Below are 21480 nucleotides of genomic sequence, written 5' to 3'. Positions count from 1 at the left end.
AGGCAGTTTTAACTATGTTTTGTTTTTTAAAAAAATGCATTTTCAACAGATCACTAACTTAACTGAGGCAACAAGCAGAGAGCGTGGGAGGTAAATATGCTTGTGGTGGTGGCTGTTGTTTCCTGATGTCAGTTCCATGTTTCGTAGTGCTGAAACAATTGCGTTTGTAACACAGACGGTGCAGGACAGTGTTACTTTGGCAGAGATCCAAACTATTATAAAATTCCAGTAATATCAAACCTTTGTCATCCTGAATTTATAATATGTGCAAATAATGTGGATATATCTTTATAAAAGTAAGCAAGAAAAAAACCTGTGTGTGAGGGATTTTTTGACAGCATTTGTCTGCATAGATAGATTGCTCACATTACTCATGGTTGCTGATGCCGTGCATGAGTTGGGACAGGAGGCTCCAGAGAAGTGAAAATAATGCTAGGCTCACATGTTGCTTACTTCTCAGACAGGTCTTTATTTTTTAAGAAATAAAATGATGATAGTTTTGAGGGGGTTTTGATAATTGTTGGCTTTTTTTTTTATTCACCTCTTCTGCAATGACAGGAAATTATACTTTTGTTATCATGGATCACATCTCCAAAGCTTCAGTAGAAATACCACTGGTAGTGTTGAACCTGGTCTTGCTTCACAAAGCAGGGGAAACTACAGTGGTGTGTGTCTGTGTATTGGGCACTGACATTTGTATATTCAGGATTTTGGTGCTTTCCATGTATGGAAACCTATGCTTTCCACTACTTTGAAAACTAGCAATAGCCCTTTCTAATGCTCTATATATTTAAGGGTCATGAAGCATCTAAACTTGTCTCCTGTCCAGGTCTGACTACAGACCACTATATTTTGGGGTGGAGATGTGGAGGAGACTTGGGAAAATAAAAGATTTTCTGCCAGAATTTTTCTCTTGGTTTGATGTTCAGACAAAATAATTGTTTGTTCCATGTAGAGACTTAAAGTTTGCTGCAGATTCCCAGCCTGCAGGGCACAATGACAGACTTTTGAGGAGTCATCATTTAGTCTTCTGAGGGAGGCGTTCAGCAGAAAAGTGTTAGGGACATTTTCATTCTTCATTAGAAGATGGTAATTTCTGGTGGTTGGACACATCAGGAAATTGGATTAGATATACAGATTCTTTGTTCCTTGTTGCTGCTTAGCCATGTGAGGCATCACAAATATCATTGACATTTGAAAGCTACATGGTAGCCTGTATTTAATTGCATTTCTGACCTGTTGGTGGTCTTTAGCTTTGCCTAGTCCATGCTTGAAATTAGCTTGCAAGTAACACATGATGGAGAAGACCATACATTGCCTTCCCTGTCAAACTGGACACCAGTGGTGGCAACTTCCAGTGACTGCAACCAAAGTTTGCTGATGACCACTGCGTTAGGAGAGTTAAGACGAGTAACGTTTATATGCTTACCTATATGGATGTTCTTTAGTGTCGATGCCCTAAACCAGAATAAAAGAAAAAGCACACTTCTTTGGACCTATGGTAAGAAAGAATATGGGCTATTATTTTTGAAGTTGATGAAATGAGAGGGGAAGCCCTTCATTTTAAAACCTTGTATTTTACAGACATGTTCTTAGTGGTAAACACTGGATCAGAGTGCTATTGGAATATGGAAGTATTGATGTGTTTTTTTCTTTCAAACTTTGAATATGCCAAGTGGGTAATAAATGAATAAAATTAGAGTTTAAATGCACCAGCAAATTCACTATAGAAAATCAAGTAACTCAATCCATACTGAATACTTGGAGAATTGCATTACAGCCATTGTTTTATTTTTGGACCACAGCTGAAATAGTTTGAAAGATTCTCATTGTTTGCTAGGAGTTGTATTGTGCCCAGTTGTGAGCTAAGAAATACATAACTTCTTTCTTTCTTCAGATACCCCTACCCCAGTTCTGTTGCCATAATCATTAAGAACTTTATTTGAATGAAGATTGCAATGGATCACTCATATTAAAATCAACCCCAGAGGTTATGCCTCCTTTGCAATGCTCCGTGTATTTATTAATTCTACAACCAATACAAGAGTTTTCTGTCCTTGTATGTAGGCTTTACTGGAAGTAGTGAATGACCTCTTTGAGGAACAGACTGATTTAGAGAAAATTGTCAAGAAAATTATGCATCGGGCCCAGACTCTGCTGAAGTGTGAACGGTGCTCAGTATTACTTCTGGAAGATATCGAATCACCAGTAAGTATGGCTGCACATTCTGTAGAAAGGCTAATACTTGAATGGTGGAGCAGCTGCTTTTATTGTGAGGTAGCTGCTTCACATCATATGTGAGTACTGTGCAGCAAGTATTCTTCCAGCGCATCATTCTTAAATGTAAGTTAGGTACAGGTTGAATCTTTATCAACATCACTGTTGCAGTTTATCCCCAGTAGGCACCTAAGCCCCACACAACTGGTCACTCATTTCCCCACCCCAGTGGGATGGGAAAGGGAACTGGACAGGTAAAAGTGTGAAAACTTGTGGGTTGAGATAAAGACAGTTCAGCAGGTAAAGCAAAAGCTGTGTACACAAGCGAAGCAAAATAAGGAATTCATATGCTACTTCAAATCAGCAGGCAGGTGTTCTGTCATTTCCAGGAAAGCAGGGCTTAATCGCATGTGACGGTTACTTGGGAAGACAAATGCCATAACTCTGAAAGTGCTCCCCTTCCTCTTCCTTCCTCCCTGCTTTTGCTGCTGAGCATGACGTCATATGGTATGGGATGTCCCTTTGGTCAGCTGGGATCAGATGTCCTGGCTGTGTCCCCTCCCAATCTATTGTGTGCCCCCCAGTCTATTCCCTGGGGCGGCAGAGCAAGAAACAGAGGCCTTGGCACTGTGTAAGTACTGTTCAGCAACAACAAAACTATCCCTGTGTTATCAGCACTGTTTTCACCACAAATCTAAAACACATCATCATACAAGCTACTGTTAAGAAAATTAACTCTGTCCTAGCCAAAACAAGTATAGCCACTTTTTCAGCTGGAAACTGAAAGGTCTGTTTATTATTCCCTCTGGTCATTTGAAGGCATTTATTGGGATGTCTGTAGGTTGCTGGTGGATCTAACTATCAGTGGTGTGATCCAGCTGATATGCCGTGACTCTCAGTTGTCTGTGTGATGGAATTAGTGATTACTACAGAGCAGCTAGGACAGCTTAACTGAGAAGCAAGGTGCTCCTGTGGTCTGCTTAACAATAAATGACCTGATTTGTTATCAAATATTTATTTGCTCAGTTCCTTTCTAAAAGTCCTGTCTGTAGCTTCATTTACATTTGCCTGGAATTTATGACCTTGCTAACGTTTTTCAGGCCAATGACATCAAATGGGTGGTGCTTGCAAGCAGTTTCAGAACCACAGACAGTTGCATCATCAAACCAAATCATTAATGCTGATTTTTAGATCTATGCTTTTCTGCATACATTCCAATAAATAATTATCAGACATCTTCATTGATATTTCTTCAGTGTTCATACTTTTGCATCTGGTATTGTTGTTTAACTGTATCAAACTGAAATACTTATGTAGTTTCTATGCTAGTATGTAACATGTTACATCTTTAATCAGACTACTGGTCCCTCAGAAACAACAGATAAAAATCAACTCAGCAAGACTGTTAATTCACCATCCTGTGTATTCAGCAGCTCAGTGGGCTTTACAGCAATCCAATCAATGTCTTCACAGTAGTCAGCTTCTGAACTTCTCATGAATGGGTTTTTTTTTGTGAAATCCAGTATTTTAATGTGGAAAACCAGCAAGACAGTAAGGGCTGAAGGGATTTTTCTCACCTGCTTCTGGTGGCCACTATTCCATGGGATTTGTTCCTTCCTGAGAGTTTTCCAGACGCTCTAACTGTTGGCAGGGATATGTTTGGGAGTAGCTATGTTTGCACATTTTAATAAGTTTCTTTAATACTTTGCAAAATAAATAGTGAAAACCGGTCTCAGTTCCTAAATGATGAAAGTGTTGTGAAAAGATAAGTCCTCTTGTTGTCTTGACTTAGTAATTTTTCCCTGAGGTAACAGAAAATCCATTGGAAAAGACATATTTGCATACAAATGTCTAAATAGTCACATTGTTCTTGTGATAGGAAGAAGCTTTTACATTGAACAGGTGAAGTGAAAATATGACTTTTGGCGTTACCAAAGTATAGGGGTTTTTTACAATTGCTCTGTCCGCTTGACCAAAGAATAATTATTTCATTGCAGGGCTCTGTTAAGTTGAAAAGATGAACATAAGCTGTATGAAAGTATTTGTCAAGAATTGGACTTCATGCACAGTTTTGACAGGGGCTTTCACTGGGACTTTGTTATACTGACATTCATAGGGTATGAAAGCCTCTTTAAAAATGTTTAACATTTTTATGACTATTGTTACTAGTATTAAAAAAAGTGACTGCCTTTATATTGGTATCTCCCTTCAGTGTTCTCAGGCTATTCAACACAAAATATCTTCCTTTCTACTGATTTGAGAAGTAGTTGAAGGATAAAAAAATGTTGCTTGTAATATCATTCTTTTTTCTATCCAAGTATCTTTGGATTCACTGACTCCGTAACTGATGATTTGTTGCTGGCCTGTGACAAGTCTAAATGATTATCAGAGATAGAATCATAAATTTGTGTGTATGGCAGAAAAAAGCCCATTATTTTCTTCCTGGAGGAAAGATGTGATTCTTATTTCATTCAAACTAATAGAAATTAAGTGCTTTCAGTGGAGTATGCCCTAAATTACACTAGCATTCGTAAAAGCAAGATCGAGGTTTGTATTTCGTTTATACACTCTGTTTCAGAATTCTAATGTTTCTAGTTTATTTTCTTTCTAGACCCCCCACACTGACTTTATAATTATGAGATACAGTTCCACCACATTCCTGTGAAATGCCACTATGTTTGCAAGTATAATATGATTTTTATTTTTTGTGGAACAGTACATTGTGTTAGTGGCTAGCAGGCAGTGGGTGGCATTGTTCGTTTCACTTTTCTGCTCTTAGTATTATTTCTACCTTTGAGCACAGAGGGTTTTTTCCCAAACCACAGGCAATGAGTTCTTATTCCTCTAGACCAAATTCTGAAATGTGGACAGCCAAGGTATTCATTTAAGCCTAAATTTTTAATAAACAGTCATAAATCTTAGATTAATTTGGAATAGGAGAATAGCATCTTGCCACCCACTTGGTAACTTTTACAAGTAGCAAAACAGTTATTTGCCTGATTTCCCCCAGTTTTGGTGTATTAACCTATATATCAAAATGGATCTGCATAGAGTAACTCCGTGTTAAGCCGTGTCTAAAATATCGTCATTTGTACATCATGTGAAAAACTTTTACAATACAGAACCAAAGTGGAAGATGGGGATCCATATTAGCATCCAAAAACATTACCTGTGTCCTGTGCCACTCTAGTTTCACTTGCATGCTGTTGGCAAGTATGCTTAAGGAAAATCAATTGAAATTAGTAGTGCAAATGGTCCTTTCTGTTCATTTTCCTACATTAAAAAAGTGAAGCTTGGGTAAAGCTCCATAATTCATGTTCCAAAGCCTCTTGAAAGGAAACATGCACTGTTGCAGAAAATAATTTCATGAAGGAATCTAAAGATATAATTTGATTTGAGAGTGTTTGTTAGTGAACCATGCACAGTGCATGTTTTGAACATGACTTCTCTGAAGAGGGAATACAGACTGAATATTTATTCTAAGACCATTGGATAAAAATACGGTTTACATATAGGAACCTTGCATTACAGTTTTCTTACATATTTTTCATCTTAGTAACAATTCTGTTACATTTTTTTGTGACAGGTGGTGAAATTTACAAAATCCTTTGAGTTGTTATCTCCAAAATGCAGTGCTGATACTGACAACAGGTTAGTGCTCATGTCTTCCATGGTAATGGATTACTTTCTTTTTCACGTAGTTTTAAATTTGCTTGATCATAGTTTTATTTTCTTATGGAACTTTTGACACATTTGATTGAAGAGTGTGAGCCTACAGTTTTTACTCGGACAAGACGTCTGCTTGCTTCAAATGGAGACTTGCTTGAATAACTATACGTACCTATATTTTTATATATATGTGCTAACATATATACATACATCAGTGTCTCGGAGAAACCAGGAAGCAACTCATGACTTTTTATTGTTGAACTCGTGGAGATCACATGAATGTTGTTTTGCATAGTTAATACTGAGGTAAAAATTACAAAATTGTGTTAGATTGTTTGTTGATCTTTTGCAAAATGTCTCCTTACAGTTTTGTTGAAAGATTTCCAGTAAAATTTTATTTCTACTCTTGTCCTCAAGTTGGAAAGCCTAAAAACATCAGAGAATGTGTATTTCCTAGAAATTGTGTTCCTATGACTAAATCTTGTTTGGGAGCCCAGTCAAAATAGAAGTATACGTTTTGCTTAGTAGGATCTGTATGTAAACATCGATAAAGGGCTAATTGTAAATAGTAAGAGAAAGAGCTTTTTGTCCACGTGAGGTTAAAGTGTTAATTCCTACAACATAATACAAGGGGTAGCAGTTCGCATAAAATGTCCTACATACCAAATGAGTGGATGGAGATTCAGGGATATTGTTAGAAGGTTTCTCCCACCTTTCAGGGCCCAAACTCAGTGATCATCATACACATTTTATTCAAGTCAATTCATACTGATTGTGAATTAGAATTTTCCATATCAAATGGCTGCCGTAATGATCAGCCTAGCATTCTGTCCAACTTGCTATCCATAGCTTAGCAAACGTGAAGATTACTTTATGCTTTGCCATATTTAAGCCCTTCAAGCAGCTTTAAAAAATAGTTTTAAGGTTATTTACTTCTTTCATATTTTATTTCTTCACCTCCAGTGTGGTAAGAATCTACCACTTCATTAAGGTGAATGTGCGCATTGTACTCCAGGTTACGACAGGTCCTAATTCTTAATGCTTTTCATGGATTAATTTCACAGCATTACAAAAATGGGTAGTGTTATTTTTAAGATGTACAAGCTGACGGCAGAGTCTGGGGCCACACAGAAAGATAGGGAGAAGCTAGATCTCCTCCATGCGCTATCCGCAAGTTGAGAGATGGGAATGGTGAGACAAATGGAAAAGGAAAACAAGTGATAAAAAATCAGGAGGTTTAAATATGAATAAATAGTCAGTTGATTCATCTGGGAATTGCAAGTTACTGCTTTTGACAAAGAGCTTCAGAGTAGCAGTTGGTCTTTCCCTAGGTCAATTAAATGGGTAAAAATACATTTCTTTTGTTCAGAGACAGGAGCATGAATCAAGGGATGTGGCTGTTATTCCTGTTCTTCTCAAATTTGATCTGTAGCCAGATTAGTCAAAACAATGTAGAGTGGTGTCAAGATAACCAAGCTGGCTCATTTCTTGTTACCATAGTTATATTAGCATGTTACCAAAAAGCAATTTGTAGTATCCTGCTCTGCATGTAGTCAAGATTATTTAACTTCAGTCTGAGACATGAATAAACACATGTAACGCAGTAGCTAGTCTTTACAAGATCTATAAAGGTGTATTTCTGTCCATCTTAATATAAAGATTTACTGCTTTTTCTTTCGTTCTTCATCAAGTGGAGAGTGAAGTTGGTTTTACAAAGACCAAGAGTAGACTGGCAGATACGACGTCACATTTGGATCTAGCACAGGCACAGCTTGAGTTATTTGCACTACAGTGGGGAAAATAAAGGTTATTTAGGATACAGAACAATGCCGTAAGCCCTTGACATTTGAGCATTTTTCTGTGAGTTTTCCCCTTTTCATTCTATATTCTGCAGCCATAACTGAGGTAAAGTTATGAGATGTTTCATGTGGAAAAAAAAGGCAAGAGGCGTTTCTTCATTGTTACACCAGGGAAGATAAATATTATTTCTTTGAAATTTTAGTGGAAATCCAAAGAGATTATAGAATGAGAACAGTTCTAGTTATAAGTTTTATATGAAGGAGAGAGAAGCTCCAAGGACAATATAACTTTTCATGTCCTATCATACTTTCTCACAGAGTTTTAGAAGAAATTTGCTTTTCTTTTGCCCTTCTTACATCTGCCTAATAGCAGTTCACCTGTTTAGTCCCTAAATATTATAATGAATACTCATATCTTTTTTCTTTGCTGTTAGTTGTAAAGAAATACATTGCAAGACCACACTAGCATTTGTCTGCTCATTTTGCAATTCTTCAGCATGCACCATAATCAAATTTGTTTATTACCCATAATGTCACAGTGATGCTCTCATTTTTGCCAGTCATTTTGTTCTTGAAGTACAGGTTTGGCAAGTCTCCTATATTTTTTCTCCTTTGAAAAAAGGTTACATAAATCTTAGAAGCCTTGAGGGTTCAGTTCTGTTCTATTCTAGATGAAGATGAGCCCGAAGGAAGGTTCTGTGGGCTATGTCTTTCCTGCACAGAAGCCATCTTGGCAGATGATGTAGCTGAGATTACAGCTCTCTAACCTGAGTACCAGGTAGTGGAAAGGTCAGCTGTCTGAGCCAGAGTGTGGGTTGCAAGGGAGAAAATACCTCTGCTCCCTCTCAGCTGAGCTGGCACGGAGGAAGTGCTGAAATCCTTGCTACGCTGTTTCACCACCACTGTCCCTGGGATGATGTGCACTCAGGTATCATGCCATTCCTTGCAGTATTTTTATGCTTCTTACGACATCTTTCTCCTCTTCTAGTCCTAGAAGCTGGAAGGGTTCATGTCACTGCTTAGAGAGGATTGAAGGTACCCGTGATTTTAACTGTGGCACTTTCCTGCTGTACTTTCTACCATCCCTGTCGAGGAGGCTTTGGGGAAGATAGTAAGGCAAGCAGCTGCATAAGCCTGCAGCACTGCTCTGTGCTCCTGAGCTGGGTTTAACTCCTGCATGGTATGCGGTGCTCCTGCTAGTGTGTTGGCAAGACAGGGAGGTGGTGGCATGCAGCTGCCTGCATCAGCCCAGCAGGACTCGCTCATGGCTTTCCACAGTTTGGAGGAAATTGTTGCTTGTGATTTTTAGAGTAGCTTCTTAGTGTTCTGAGCTGCTGAGGATGGAGAGAGAGCCAGCTGGCTGTGATTTGCATCAGAATTAATCATTAATATTTCCTCCCAGTGAAAGTTGAGTGCCTCTCTTCCAGACTGTAGTTGTAAAGCACTTGCTAAGGAATGGAGGCAACATAACAGAACATACTTTTAAAACTTCTTCCTGAATTATATCTTGTTTCTTTTACTTTAATTCATTTGCTGCTTAAAATGCTTGACACCTATAATGCAGTCCTGATTTATGTCTTATATTATAATGATAATATCATCCAGATTTTTAAAGTGTGAACTGGGAGCTATGTATTTGAAATTAGATACTTATCCTTAAAGATTTTTTTGCTTCTCAAGTATTCATATCCTGAAATAGACTTTAAATTATAAACATGAATTTTTTACTTAGCTCAAATAACATTACATTTCTGTAAAGGTTCCTGTCAAAGTATAGACATAACGTTTATTACATTATTATATTTATTACTCAAAATTCTTATCCCAAATGAAAGATGATACTTAGATTTATTTGTGTAAATCATTATTATTATCTTTATTTATAGTCTTTTAAAAATATTGAATTTTCTTTCAAATGAGTGACTTAGTTGAATTAGTCTCCAGAAAATCAATGCAGCCAACAAAAATCAATCCTTTCACTTTGATTGAGTCTTCCAAGAATTTTACTGTGCATCCTTCTTTCATTCAAGTGCATTACTTTGAAGCATCAAGCTATTGTAATCTTCTTCATGGCTGCTTAGAGTCACTTTTCTAAGTAATGTTTCTCAGGTATTGAAAGTTGATCAGTTTTCTTCTCAAAACTAAGACAACATGCATTCACTTATTCACACATGAATAGCTACACCTTTCCAATGTCAAAGACCTGTCTTCGGTAAGTCAGAACTTTCCTGCTGATTAGGTGAGGTATAAGGTGAGGACTTTAAGGTCTTTGTAGATGTGGAGTTTTCTGGAGAAGCTGTGGGGGAGTGTGGTGGGTTGAGCCCATAATTCTAGTGTCTTATGCTCATTTACCGACAGGTCTCTAGCCCCTCAGTAGTTGTGGGAGAAGCTCAGCCAGGAAAAAAAAAGGAAACATTCACATATTGTATGTCAACTTGGATCCACCTGCAGCAACACACTTACATTATTGATTTTAAGACTTATGTCATGATTCCTTCTTCAGCCATTAAGGTCTGGCATTTCAGACTAAAATAAAAAAAATTACATTTCCCTTGGCAGGAAAATTATTGGAAGTATGAATTTAAAAATACCCCAAATTATTAAACTAATTTGAAAAACTAAAATCTTAAAATTATATACTTTCAGGTAGTTCTACAGAAAATATTATTTAGAACTTGTTGCTTTTGATGGGCAGGCCTGTATCCCACAGAAACTTGGAACATAATCCCACTCTTGATTCATACGTAATTGCATTTCATTATTAAATGCCGTATTTACTTTGATTGGGAGACCAATGCTATTTTCAATAGAAAGAGTTGTGTAAAGAAGAGAATTTTTAATGTACTATTCAATAAATACCAAATTACTGTTCCATAGATAATGCTTAATAACTGTGAATGGGTCCGATGTTCCTATGAATACGCTTGTAAGACATGCTTGACTTAAAGCAACATTGATTGTATTCTTCTCTTCCCTTGCTATGCCTTTTGATAGTTTCAAAGACAGTGTGGAGAAATCATCATCTTATTCTGACTGGCTAATAAATAATAGCATTGCTGAACTCGTAGCTTCCACGGGTCTCCCAGTGAACATCAGTGATGCCTATCAGGATCCTCGCTTTGATGCTGAAGTAAGAGATTTTTAGAAAAGTAAATATACATCATATTTTTGGCATTGCAACTAATATAATACAATTTTATTGTTATATCCAGGTGACTGTAAAATATATGAATATTTATTCTGAATTATTTTTTCTATCCAGTATGTCCTTGTGGTCTGATGTTCTTGACATGGCTTTATACAGTAGACACAGGTCACTGAATTAGTGTAAGTTTTTAGGCAATTACTTAGTCTGTCCATGATTAATTTTTTTTCTATTTGTAAGTGATACTTTCCTCTGTCAAGTGCTCTGATATTTATGAAAACTGATTTTTATTGCTGAGAATTCCACTGTTGGTGTTCAATGTTAGCAGCACTGTCATTGTTAGCTGTTGCGTTGACTGGGCCTGTATACACACAGAGGGTAAACAGAACTGATATCTAGAAAGATGAATGTTATTTGTGATGTAATTTAGCCAACTAACCTTTTAATTTGCATGAATAAAATATACACACTGGATTAGTTATTTCTCCAAGATGCATATCACTCGTAATAAAAGTTATTTGTCTATCCTAAGGTATTCATTCCAGCCTCAGTTAGGAAGGTGTAGGTAGGTACAGATAAAAATGTATATGTGTACTTAACACCTAAATAAATGTTAGAGGCATATGGAAGGACAAAATCTTCACTGTATTCTATCCAGTGAAATAGTATGACTGTGGGGGACTTGGCCAGCAGTTGGGCAGGACATTAATCAATGGACAGCCTTGGTCAGCAAGCTTGCTAAACTATATTACGACAATAAGTGTGCTTGGAAGTGTTTTATATTGAGAGTTTGCTTAGTTCCACTTTTATTCCACATGTCTTTACAAGGCTTATCTCTCAAACCAGGAGAATTTGTAAAAACAAGAAAAATAAAAGGGGCCTGCTGTAAAAGTGCAGAAGAAAACTGTGTTGATGCTAATTTGTTCAGAATTTCAAAAAGTACAATTTGTGTACTGTTTCTTGCTAAAGAGTTATGCTAAAATAAAGCATGCCAATCCTTGATATGTTTGCTGTTGTACTTTTAATATATTAAGTCCTGAATAATTCAGCTATATTACTTATTTCACTTAGTCCTTTCCGAGTTAGAGGCCCTGCCTAATTTATATAGAAAAAAAGAAAACACAACACAAAGGGCAGTAATTATTTTCTGTTGGTGGGTTCTGTGAAAATTGAGTTCTTAAATTCGGTTGTTACAATGAATTATTCCTACAGTCAAGTGTAGTATTATCCCTTGTTACTTAGAATCAAACATACATTTGTAGTTATGAACAGATGTTCTGTTCTCTGCTTCTATTAAAAACACTCTTTTTTCTCCCAGAACACTAATTGTCATTTTCAAATGTTGATGCTCAATTTTCAACTCATTCAATGAGAATTTGATGCCAAAGTATTTTCGTGGAGTTCATTTTAAGATACGCATCTGAGCCAATTGTTCCCCTACTCCCATGGATTTTAGGTGGCACTTCACACTGATTTCAGTGATGAGTTCTGAGTATGTACAAATAAGCAGTACTTTAGAAAAACCTGAGTTATATCGTTTGATATCTAGGAGATCAGTGATCCCTTCCTGCTTCCAGTGTATGAATTATTGCTGGTCTTTTACTTTTCTTCTATTACAGATTGCCTGTAGCACTTAGTAAGAGAAGATCTCCTGATCTCCCGTGAGTGGGCTCATCCCACTCTCTTATTCTAATCTCTTTTGAAAAAATACTTTCTTCAGTTTTTGCAGCAATGACCCCAAAGAATAAAACTTATTAACCATAAAAAAAGAGAATCGGTGACATTTATAGTAAATTGCAGAGTTTTATACTATGTTAGGTAGAAAACAATAAATGAGGCACAAAATTCTCTTCAGAACTATAGGACCAACTAAACCTACATAGAAAATCTCAAATCTTGGTTTGGACCCCATCCTTCCATTTCTTCCTAGCTTGCACTTCTGCACAATTCCCTACTTTTGTCTTTCTTCTGAAAATGCTGATTTGCTGTAAGCTTCCTTTTATAGCTGCTTTGCTAAATCAAATTTCATATTGACAATTGGGAAGAGTATTTCTAAAGCACACTTATGCAATGCAGGTTGTCTCTACTAATCCACTGGTATAAGTAATCCAGAAATTGTCTGGACATTGCCTCAATTGCAGTTTGTCTTCTATTCCAAATCAAAGTCAAACAGTATAAACTTTCTGTGGCATTGCAAAGATGGTGGTGTTTCTATTTTCTATGGCATCTTTTAGAATAATCATGATGATTTTTAGTTAATCTTACTGTGAATGAGGTTTCAGCAGAAATGTTTTCTGAGTGAGTGCTGATCCATACGGAATGATATTTGTAAATGTAAACTTACTCCTTGACACTTCTATTACTAGAATGTAAAAGGCTGCAAATGGTACCTACTGCTAATGGAAGGTCTCATTTCTACATTTTAGGCTGACCAGATTTCTGGCTTTCACATAAGGTCTGTTCTGTGTGTTCCTATATGGAATAGCAACCACCAAATAATTGGTAAGACCTTCCTCATAGCTGCATAGTTTTTGTGCTAATGTAAATTTAATTCTGTCTTTTTAATTCTGTGTTCCTTTTTCTTCTTTTTCCCAGCTAAATATTATTAAGAAGTTATAGCACCTAGCATGCATGTTAAGTATCCAAGAAGGGATGTTTTGACTTGGATGCTGTATGGACTTTTTCAGCTTTCCCATTGTGTCATTGTTAAGTTGTATACTGTATTGAAACTTGAAGACTAAAGAGATAAAAATAGAAATTCTAATAATATTAGTGAAAAACATTTGATAAGCTTTGATACTGTTCTTGGGTCTCCCTTTTTTGCACACAACTTGGGCAACTGTTTCTGCAGTCAAGCAAAGTGGTCATTTCCCTCTGTAATGATAAACTACACAGTCAGGGCACACTCACCGGAGAGGCTGTGGCGGCTGTCAGAGTTGCCTGTGGCAGTGGTGTGTGCTGGATCAGAACATGACAGGGTTTTATTGCTTGTTTGATAGCGTGCTTCCCAGCTAGGATACACCTGCTATTGTCCCTTCATTATTACCTGCTTTTGGTACAAAAGAGAGTGCCATTTGTAAATAACAGTGCCAGATTCCTCTGTTTACTTTCCACAGAAGAGTTCAAGTGATAGCAATTTTTAAACCGGCACAGCAGACTTGCGTCCCTGTGTGCTGTGGCTGTCAGTGGGAGCTGAGATCAGCAGTGCATTGCTGAAGGCACTCAGTGCCATGAAGGATCAGGATCTTTGAGCTTATTCAGCAGAGATGATGTGGGATTTGAGTCTTGAAAATATGGCTCATTGTTTCTTGTGAAGTTCATATTACCTGAAAGAAGTAGCAAGAAACTGAACCCTTGACTGGTGATGGCTGTTACATTATTTTTCCAAGGGCATACTGTGGCTAAATGAAATAGAAGTGGTTTGTTGCAGTAGAACTCAGTACTGCTTCAGCTGAAGCCAAGAGCTTTGAACACTTTTTCAAGTGGTTTAAGGACATTGATTTTTTTTTCATTGGTTCAATAGATTTATGGACCAGTCATGAGAAAAAATGATTTATATACCCAGCTGATGCTAAACCAACTAAGATTTTAGGAATGAAGGCACTGATTCTGCAAATTGTGTTAGTAAGTCCAAATTGCTACGGCAACTTATATGATTGCTGTTAGCAAAGTGCTCGAGTTCTTTCCCAAAGAGATCACAGAATCACAGAATGGTAGGGGTTGGAAGGGACCTCTGTGGATCATCTAGTCCAACCCCCCTCCCGAAGCAGGGTCGCCTACAGCAGGCTGCACAGGACCTTGTCCAGGCGGGTCTTGAATATCTCCAGAGAAGGAGACTCCACAGCCTCTCTGGGCAGCCTGTGCCAGTGCTCCGTCACCCTCAGAGGGAAGAAGTTCTTCCTCATGTTCAGACGGAACTTGCTATGCTTCAGTTTGTGCCCATTGCCCCTTGTCCTGTCACTGGGCAAATCTTTAACCTTTAGTTAAAGCTGGGCAGATCTTTAACCTTTAGTGAAAAGCATTGCAAGTAACTTTTAGATTTGCAATATTATATTTGGAGAGTAAAGAAAAACAGGTGAAACTAATAAACTGAGTCCTGGTATCAAAACAATCAGACTTTTGCATGTTTATGTCTGTTTAATGATTTTCAGAATAAATAATTGCAGTTTTTCTTTTCCGTTTGAAAGCTATATTTTAAATGTTACCAGTGAATAAAATGTTCTGCATTGTGAATTAGTGAATGAAGATTATAATTCATATTAACTCTTTCTAAAGGTGTAGCTCAAGTGTTGAACAGGCTTGATGGGAAACCCTTTGACGATGCCGACCAGCGACTCTTTGAAGTAAGAGGCATTCAATTTTATAGCAATAACATACTTTTTCAGCAGGACTTGGTATTTTTGGGTGATGCTGCTTCAGTCTGCTCTAGGGAGGGGGGAGGAGTATGTTGTCTGTATTTGTGGTTTGGCATTAATTCTCAGAACACCTCACTTAATAAGGTTGCATCACAATGAAAAGAAGTTTCTTGCATCTGATCTTTCTCATCTTGTTGAGGCCGGTGACTTATCTGTACTCTCAAGATAACCTGTCTAAGCATGATTATTCCAAATATTTCTGTGCAATTCCTTTTCTTTATTATATCAGCATTCATCTTAGTGTTTGTATTATAACTGAATTTCTTTTCTTTTTCTCTTTTTAATTTTAGGCTTTTGTTATTTTTTGTGGCCTAGGCATCAACAACACAATTATGTATGACCAAGTGAAGAAGTCCTGGGCAAAACAGTCTGTGGCTCTTGACGTATGTGTACATCTTAATGAAATCTTTCCTTGCTCATAAGCGTCACAAGTAAAGGAACTTATTGCTTCTGAATTTGTTGTAGTTAACGTAATTTTCTGTGTCCAGCTCTTTACACCTTAGAGTGTTGTCTTATTAAGGTAATGCTGAAGGGAAGCTTTCTCAAGGTGTGGTTAGCTGTGGAGCTCATGCACTGCTTAAGTAATTTTGAACCTGGATATCTCATTTGATGCCTATGTTTTTTACTTTGGAGGGTGGGACAGTGATGATGGAGAATCTAATTTCTTACAGGTGTAAGTGTAGTAATTAATCTAGGCGTTATATGTATTTTCTTGTCCTTGAGTAACTGAAAATTCCTTAGATATCTTAGATATCTTAGATAGCTTGTTGTTTTTCTCATGTTGCAAAATATAAGTAAAATGTGCTGTGAATGGGACAAAATTTGAAAAAAAAGTGATACTCATCTATAGGTTTTTTTATTATCAAAAGCAACGCCTGCTGAATCTTTGCCAGATCTGTCTTGCTAGAATAAAGTCAAAGCAGGATGTCTGGCATTGTAGTAAGAGCTCTTGGTCAAGGCCAATATATAATGCAAGGTCTTGGCACTCCAAGACATAATGTCTTTCTATAAAATACATACAGAGTAGCTAAACAGATGGAAAGATTTCTCTTTTTTTGCTTATTTCCATTGCCTTTTTAGGAATTTCTTTTCCTGTTTCTCCTCCCTCCCCTCCTCCCCCCTCCCCCAAAAGAAATCAACCAACTCCTGTAAAACAAACTCTAAAATGCAGAGTTTTTAAATAATCACAGTTTTAAAAAAACTGTGATTATTTAAACTTCTATAAGCTGATTCAACAATAAAGCACTATTCTCTATTATATTCTGGAGATTTTAAACTTAACCATATTAAAAATAACCTTGGTGAGATCAAAGCTTGGAGTTTTGAGGATAGCTTTACAAATTTACATTATTCCTACTAAAACAATAATTAAGAATGGTTTGAATGAAATTTAAGGTCTTCTAAAAAGCAATATGCACAACTGATTAATCTTAAAACATTCATCCAATGAAAGGGTAATGTCTCTTAAGATTCCAGTGTTGTTTTAAATTTCACATAGGATAAGTGAAGAAAATGTTCCAGCTATCTGTGATGTACACACCTTTTAACTGTGTAACTCCTCTGAGTTTATACAGTACCCATGATTACAATAAGAACTACAAAAATAGTGTTGGCTTGATTGAGATGTTAATTTCTCTCTATTAAAACAAAAATCAAATCAAACTGGATTGCTGTGAAGATGGCATAATTTAATGTTTTTCTTTGCATTATGATTGGGCATATTTCATAGAATCATAGAATCATAGAAAGTTCTGGGTTGGAAGCGACCCCTAGAGGTCATCTAGTCCAGCCCCCCCGCAGCGAGCAGGGACACCGCTAACTAGATCAGGTTGCTCAGAGCCCTGTCCAACCTGGTCTTGAATGTTTCCAGGGATGGGGCCTCCACTACCTCTCTGGGCAACCCGTTCCAGTGTTTCACAACCCTCATTGTAAAGAATTTCTTCCTTGTATCCAGCCTAAACCTACCCTGTTTTAGTTTAAAACCATTACCCCTCGTCCTGTCACTGCTGTCTCTACTAAAAAGATTGTCCCCATCTTTCCTATAGGCTCCCTTTAAGTACATTTAATACATTTAATCTATGTATTGGGGAATCTATCCTGTAAAGCACATAGGCATGTTAAGGCTTTTTGAAGTCAATAGGACTGCTTGTGCTAGAAAACGTTCCAAGCAGAAGTGGCTTTTTTATTATTCCTGTGCATGTATTCACTTAGGAGGAAAAGTTAAAAACTTTACTTTACAGGCTACCTACAAGTTTCCTTATTCTTTACATGTAATTATAGTAATGAATTACTATAAGCCCTCATATGCCCCAATATTTGTACAATAATGCACCTTAGAATGAATATTCCTCCTGGCAAGAAAAACAAATAATGCCAGATATCACACTCAGATACATAGGGATGAAAGTTAACACAGAAGCTTGTTATTTGCTACTGAAATCAGGGAAGTTAAAATTTCTTGGTTTAAAATAACAGCTTTTTTGATCTAAGAAAGACTAATAGCCGTATAGCTTGAATGTAGATTATAGGTTTGATTAATGGCCACTATGCTTCAGTGAAAAGTAATTCTTTCTGTAAATGAGCTACAACTCATGATAATATTTGTGTAAAGTGATTGAAGATACAGCAGAAAAGTAGTGAACAAAAGAACGGTATATGCTGAAGGACTATGAATACATTTATCAGCAATACAATACTTTATCAGTATTTATGTATTTAGTTACGATAGGAATGAGTGGCATTTGAAAATTACATTGATATCAGGTGCAGAATAAATCAGTTTGACATATATCGTAATAAGATTCTTATCCAGATATACAGATACTGTTTTTCATATAGAGTTCTCATAAGATTGACTAATAAATAGAAGACCAAAAAGTAAATAAATGATGGTGAAAGGTTGTCAGTAGGATGCCATATGAATCAAAACCAGGCTAACTACTATTTTATATAGTAAGGAGGCAAAATTTGCAAATTATTAAAAGATTAGAATAATCAATATTAAGGAAGAGTGCAAAAATCTAGAGGGATATAATGAATGCAGATAAAGGAGAAGCTTGATGAGAATTTTGGTATTAAGTGTAATCTGTCATAGCAGGAGACATAATTTTACTCATCTTACACATTTCTGAGAGAAGCTACGATATGGTTGTACAGAAAAACAGATACTATTTGAGGAAGGAGATGATGTATAGTTACAGAAAGAAAACCGTGGAACAGAGCAAGTAAATTGGTGTTTGTTATTTATTCTTTTATAGTGCAGGAATGATTTTCTGTTACTGTAAAAAATGACACTTGTAAAATTGATATAAGTAAATACATCTTGGGACTTCTTGCCACAAGGTATCACAGGACATTTGAGATAGAGTTTAGGTATTTTTATGAGTAACAGAGACATTCATAGATGAAAACAATTTCAAAATGAGAAATGTATATCGAAGCTTTAGCAAGTAAGCAGATTCGGTGTTGCCATGTGGTGAGGGGGACCTGTCCTTGCTAGGAATGCTCTGGCTCTGTGAGCACCCTCACAGACCAGCACCGCGTCCCACGCAGAGTCAGGCCTTGGTAGGTCCAGTACACAGGGTGGCTTTCACACCTTCTGGAGTGCTTGTTCAATGTTAGCATCGTCACATACGGATACAAGGTATTCCATGTAAATGTATGCATACTTACAGGTAGTAAGAGGAGGTGCGCAGTACTTTGTGCATTACATTTAATGCTTTCATCTCCAGAATAGTATTGAAGAAAATGTCAGGCATAGCATAGAGGTGCTAATTTGCATGCAGTGATGTGCTGCTAGCAAAGGCATTAAGGCTTTACAGTATAGCAAAGGCATTACTTAAAGTCTATAAATCTACTATTATTTTTACATTAAATTCTTTCTCTTTTAATTGTAGAACTCCAGGAGAACAATGTAGGAATGCTTATAATATTAAATTACTTACTGTCCATGATTCCCTATAAAATTCCCTGCAACATAAATGCCAAATGTATACCTGATAACTTGCAATTAGTTATTATATGCTGACATTCAGAACTGAATTACCATGCATAAATATTAATTAAATTTGTTTTAAACATCATTGATTAGACTGCAGTACAGAACCCTATTATTTCTACGTGTCAAGCCTACAAAAATGGTTTTTTATCTTTTGTTCTGGGGCAGGTGTTATCTTATCATGCAACGTGTTCGAAGGCAGAAGTTGATAAATTTAAGGTAAGGATTTAAGTTTTTAGTTACTTCTGAAAATATAACAGTAAATTAAAATGGATCTAGATTATCTGAGAAAAGTTTTACATCAAAAGCAGAAAATCATAATTAACAATGATTGACGAAGGATGTATGTTAGGCTGTTAGGCAGGGAAGGTGGAAAAAAACTTTCAAAGGACAAAGAGCTGCACTGATGGGTGCACAGCAGCAAAAATACCATTGTCCCAGCACGGGCTGCTGGAACTGCACGTCAGCCTGGGTTTGGTGGCCTCCTCAGCAAGAACCACCATAAGGAGATCATACCACAGTGGGGAGTGAGGAAAAGACTAGAGAAAATAAGAGGAACTTGCGACTTTACTTGCTTATAGTGTGGAAGCTGCCCTGTGTTTACTAAAAAAGCAGAGGATTCACTGTCAAGATTGTGCATAGGCTCAGAAAGCTGGACATGAAGGTGAGAAGTCATCTTCTAACTTCTGTAAGCACCCTGGGCAGAACTGTAAAGCAATGTGTGCCGAACATAGCATTGCTAGGGACCAATAATTATGTGTTCTCACTGAATCCTGCCTTGCCAACGGGTAGAGAATAGGGGGAATGGTGACCTTGCTCTTTCATCACTGCCAGCATTCCAGAGCTGCTTTTGTGATAGGCTTTGTGTGTCCTTTTCTGCTTGAGGAAATACTAGGGAAACCTGGTGGCACTTTCCTTGGCTGTGAGGAATCAGTGTTGTTGAAGGCTCCTCAAAGCTGTTTGGGAGGCTTTTATGGTGGGTATCAGCATTGGTCTCCTGCACATAAAGTGCATTGGAGACTGTGGCAAGGAGATCTGGACTGTTGTGACCCCGCACTGCTGGCGTTCCGTGCTGTGGCATCCTGGCAACTGTCTGGCTGAAAAACAGCTGCTTGGTCGTTGTTTTGATGCTTGGCTGGCTGGCTGCAACCTGTTCTCTGCACCTTGGGGATGGTTGTGGTGGAAGGGGAAAGCCATGCGTGGTTAGCAGAGCTGTTACTGATGAGTTACCTGGGTTGAGGAAGGGCAGCTATCACTAGTTAGTTAATACGTTTGTAGATCATTGCCCAAATGATGGCTGTGCCTTAGCATTCTGTATCGATACATGGTGATAAGGGGTGTAATATGCTCCCCCCATTGTAGTTATTGGTGCAGTTACCCACCCTTTTGTAAGATGAAGGTTAGATTACTGGATTATTGCTGGAATCAAACATGTTTAAGATCATTCCAACACTGCAGTCAGCAGAAAATATTTTTGTGTGCCTAGTAAGTTGTATCTTATGTTTGGCAAAAAGAGCACTGCACACTGTGTGAAAGAAGGGAAGGAAAGGGATAAACGACCATAAATATTTCTTTTTGTTTTGTTTTGTTTTAGTTTACCTTAGAATAAGCACCTGTAATATAACTTCTGTGACTGTCAGGATTCAACCAATATCTTTCTACATACCAGAGGGCCATACTTCTTGGTTGCTGTCAGCTACTGAAAGACAATTCTCCGTCATGGTGTGTGTAGTTGAAATAAAACCCTGCTATGTTACTCTTTGGACTTAGATACTAGTGTGATGAGGAGCTATTCTACTTGTTTTCCCAGGTGTCTTCATTAATAGGTTTGCCAGTCTCCAAGTAAGGAATATCTTGTCATTATCGATTTACCTTGAAGGCAGGTAACTATCTATTTAATGGTTAATGATAAGGTAAATGGAAATGAAAAGCATTTATTAATTCATAACCCTGATAGATACATTTTTTTTAAAGAACACAGATGAGAAAATGAGGAATATAACCAAGCTATTCTTAAACTAAGATGAGGTACTTTTTCAGAAATTTTTTCCCTTTCCTGTATCCAGTTGTCTCGCTTTCAATTCTTGACAAAATGAGTGCCAGGTAGTCCTTGTTAATGCTTTACACCAGTGGTTGTAAACCAAAAAACCCCAACAAAACCCAGAGAGGACCAGAGTGTCTTTTGTACCTTTGACAGAGGGCTCATCCCCAGAGAGGGCCATCCATCCATGGGATGAA

At 37.2% G+C, this 21480-nt stretch overlaps 1 protein-coding gene across 1 annotated transcript in view; it reads left to right on the top strand.

Annotated features, from left to right (window-relative positions):
* PDE11A (phosphodiesterase 11A) overlaps nt 1-21480 on the top strand; it is a 140161-nt gene that overhangs the window by 55885 nt on the left and 62796 nt on the right. The window contains exons 4-10 of the mRNA XM_075430867.1: nt 2068-2208; nt 5804-5868; nt 10680-10815; nt 13257-13332; nt 15106-15173; nt 15536-15628; nt 19411-19461. Of these exons, the coding sequence (XP_075286982.1) occupies nt 2068-2208; nt 5804-5868; nt 10680-10815; nt 13257-13332; nt 15106-15173; nt 15536-15628; nt 19411-19461 (630 nt within the window). The remainder of the gene's footprint in view (nt 1-2067; nt 2209-5803; nt 5869-10679; nt 10816-13256; nt 13333-15105; nt 15174-15535; nt 15629-19410; nt 19462-21480) is intronic.

Source organism: Opisthocomus hoazin, chromosome 9 (genome assembly GCF_030867145.1).
Source record: "Opisthocomus hoazin isolate bOpiHoa1 chromosome 9, bOpiHoa1.hap1, whole genome shotgun sequence".
NCBI lineage: Eukaryota > Metazoa > Chordata > Aves > Opisthocomiformes > Opisthocomidae > Opisthocomus > Opisthocomus hoazin.
The sequence above is the reverse complement of the archived record's forward strand: the minus strand, read 5'-3'. Positions and strand labels throughout refer to the sequence as shown.